The sequence below is a fragment of the Seriola dumerili genome, unplaced genomic scaffold (genome assembly GCF_002260705.1).
Source record: "Seriola dumerili isolate Sdu_G_001 unplaced genomic scaffold, Sdu_1.0 BDQW01000134.1, whole genome shotgun sequence".
Lineage (NCBI taxonomy): Eukaryota > Metazoa > Chordata > Actinopteri > Carangiformes > Carangidae > Seriola > Seriola dumerili.
Window position 1 is genome coordinate 1,981,452 of NW_019174389.1, and position 3,479 is coordinate 1,984,930.

Sequence of the window (3,479 nt, forward strand, 5' to 3'; positions counted from 1 at the left end):
CATTATTGCTACAGGGAAATGCAGTGCTGTGTGAAATCGGAAAAACAGAAGAATAGAAAAATAAAATCTCCAGTAAAGTCTGCATAATTTGTATTTTAGGAGATAAATACTTGCAAAAAATAAAACTCCAGCTTGGTCCTTTAACATCTCATCTTTTTTCCCCTCAGCTGCCTGTTGAGTCTTGATTTCACACTTTACTGCACCAGCACTTAGTGGAGGCTGGCATGCCCTGGACCAGACCACAGGTGGACCTTCATGCCGGGGGAGCAGAGGCCATGGACCACTACAGCGCAGACGACCACCACTACGAGGGCTCCCTGTTCCCCACCTCCACCCTCATCCCCGTCACCGTCATCTGCATCCTCATCTTCATCGTCGGGGTGACGGGCAACACCATGACCATCCTCATCATCCAGCACTTCAAGGACATGAAGACCACCACCAACCTCTACCTGTCCAGCATGGCAGTGTCCGACCTCATCATCTTCCTCTGCCTGCCCTTTGACCTCTATCGCCTGTGGAAGTATGTGCCCTGGCTGTTTGGGGAGGCCGTGTGCCGCTTCTACCACTACATATTCGAGGGCTGCACCTCGGCCACCATCCTCCACATCACGGCCCTGAGCATTGAGCGCTACCTGGCCATCAGCTTCCCCCTCAGGAGCAAGGTGGTGGTGACCAGACGCAGGGTGCAGTACATCATCCTCGCCCTGTGGGGTTTCGCCCTGGTTTCTGCAGCTCCCACGCTCTTCCTGGTCGGGGTGGAGTATGACAATGATACACACCCGGACTACAACACGGGGCAGTGCAAGCACACCAACTACGCCATCAGCTCCGGACAGCTGCACATCATGCTCTGGGTGTCCACCACCTACTTCTTCTGCCCGATGCTCTGCCTCATCTTCCTCTACGGCTCCATCGGGTGCAAGTTGTGGAAAAGCAAAAATGACCTGCAAGGCCCCTGCGCTCTGGCCCGGGAGAGGTCCCACAGGCAAACAGTCAAGATACTGGGTGAGTGGGTTGTTTCTTCTCAGCAGACAGATGCATGTTTGTTTCACACTGACATTGGGCAGCAATCATGATGGTCAAAAACACACCTGAACCGCTCCAATTGAGTTTCATGATGTTTTCTGTATATCAGAAAGCAACACCATGACACCAAAGTTTCACATTTGTAATTTGCGAGTAATTTTTTGTAAGTAAGTTTTTTGGGTTAGGGTTCTGACTCAGTCGAGTGTGTTTGCTGTAGCAACTTGAACTTTTGCTCCCACATATATTCAAAGAATAGATTTGTACTCCATTTAAAACCCAAAGTAGTTTCACCTTGTTTGGCATAAAAAAAAATCCAGCTCTCTGTATGTGGTTCATTGTGGTTCTTTTATCCTGCAAGTTCCTTGAAGAAAAAAAAAGCTGGTGCCATGTTTGCTGCTGTTGATGTCAGCGGTTAATTATTCTGTTTTGTCTGAGGCTAATCATGTCCTGCCACTGCACTTACTGATTGGCTTAATTTGCAGATCTGGCACTCTGTGCAGGAAACCTTGTTTTACAACGTAAGACCATGACCAGGCTGATCTGCATTGACTAAATATGAATCATGATGCATCCATTAGGATATTAATGCTGTTCATTAGCAGAGCACACACACTGCACAGAGCTCATGTTGTCAGACTCTCTGCCGTTTGTATGCACATCTGTTGAATCCCAGAATGGATTGTCATCAGAGGCCTCCATATATCAACCTTAATGGTAAGGTACATGCTCCTGCAGTGCATGGCGCCTTTGTAATCTGCCGGTGTCACACGTCTCAGGAGTCACTCAGTGATCACCTTTCCTATTCACCAAGACACGATCACTTCCGGATAAAACATCTGTTCTCTCTGTAAATCTACTCTGCAGTGAACTCTTACTGTTCATTAACAAATAACTGGCTTCATGCAGGCCAGATATACCTCTCTTTTAATTATTAAACTGACATTTATAAGCTGTACTGAAATCACTGCCCCCATTAGACAAATTGGTGGTATTATTTCTGCAGGGGCTTCTTGATCAATACCAGTGACTCAGTGATTACCTCACCCAGCACTCAGATTTCTGTCTTTCAAAAGCTAAATAAAGCCATGTTGTTTTTATAATGTGCTTTCACCACGGTGGACATTTCTACATTTCTGCTGCACATATGCTCTAATTAGCTCGCTATATGCCTGTATTGTGAAAATGTGACTGCGTGGTTGGAACCAATTACAGGCCACCATCACTTTAGGGGAACAAGAGAGGTCGTGCACAGAGCGCTTGTGTGTGTGTGTGTGTGTGTGTGTGTGTGTGTGTGTGTGTGTGTGTGTGTGTGTGCATGGACTTAAGGAGAAGTTCTTTTGATGTCGCTGTAATTGCTGTTGGTCATTAATAAATGTCAAGGGTGACCATCGACCATAGATCATAGGCTACTTAAAGATCCTGGAAACCGGTCCTCTTAGCAAATGAGCCCTATATGAACATAATATTATCTCACTGAGAATAATAGTGTTTATTTCACATGTGTGGTTTCTACATTGTGTGTATTGATCCTCTCATTGGTTTACTGTTACTAGACAGATTCTGCTGTCAAATGAATCTGATCAAACTGTTCCCACGAAGCACTAATAAAGCAAAGCTCACTAATTGTGTCCCTTTTGTTTAATTGCGACTGAAAATGAAGCGTAAAATGTCAATATATGGTTTTACAGGGTCGTTAATTAGTGAATTTAAAAGTGCTGGTAAGCAGATTTTGTTCATAGGCTAGCTGTTTCCCCCTGTTTCCAGTCGTTATGCTAAGCTAAGCTAGCTAGCAACTGGCTGTAGCCTTATATTTACTATATAGGAAGAGCAGTATCAGTTTTCTCATGCAACTCTTATACATATCTCTTATTTCCCAATTTGTCAACTTAAGTGACACTAGTTTCCTCCTCCAATTTCTCCTCACTTTCAGTGGTGGTGGTCCTGGCCTTCATCATCTGCTGGCTCCCATACCACATCGGCAGGAACCTGTTCGCCCAGGTGGACGACTACGAAACGGCCATGCTGAGCCAGAAGTTCAACATGGCCTCCATGGTGCTCTGCTACCTCAGCGCCTCCATCAACCCGGTCGTCTACAACCTCATGTCCCGGAAGTACAGGGCTGCAGCCAAGCGCCTCTTCCTGCTGCACCAGCGGCCCAGACAAGCCCACCGTGGCCAGAGACAGCTCTGTGTGACAGACCACATCTCCACCCTGAATGAGAGCCTGACCGGGGTCTGACGTGATTTACAGGATTGTTTGACTTCACCACCGAGGGAGAGTTTTGCAGGTTTCTTTACAGTTCAGGAACCGCAGCTGAAGAGGAAACTAGTTGAAGATGTGTAGAGGAGAAATGTTTGTTCTGGTTTATCTTTGAGGGGGAATTCAGGGATGAGAGCGTCGCACTTCACTGCAAAGTCAGTTTATTACAACTCAGTGATATTTTTCTTCAC

General features: G+C 46.2%; 1 protein-coding gene across 1 annotated transcript; it reads left to right on the top strand.

Annotated features, from left to right (window-relative positions):
* Positions 1 to 224: 224 nt before the first annotated feature.
* On the top strand, positions 225 to 3,267 carry LOC111224467 (growth hormone secretagogue receptor type 1-like). Its single transcript, XM_022748965.1, has 2 exons — positions 225 to 1,008; positions 2,960 to 3,267. Exons 1-2 carry the CDS (start codon positions 225 to 227, stop codon positions 3,265 to 3,267), a joined length of 1,092 nt encoding a protein of 363 aa, XP_022604686.1.
* Positions 3,268 to 3,479: the final 212 nt, after the last annotated feature.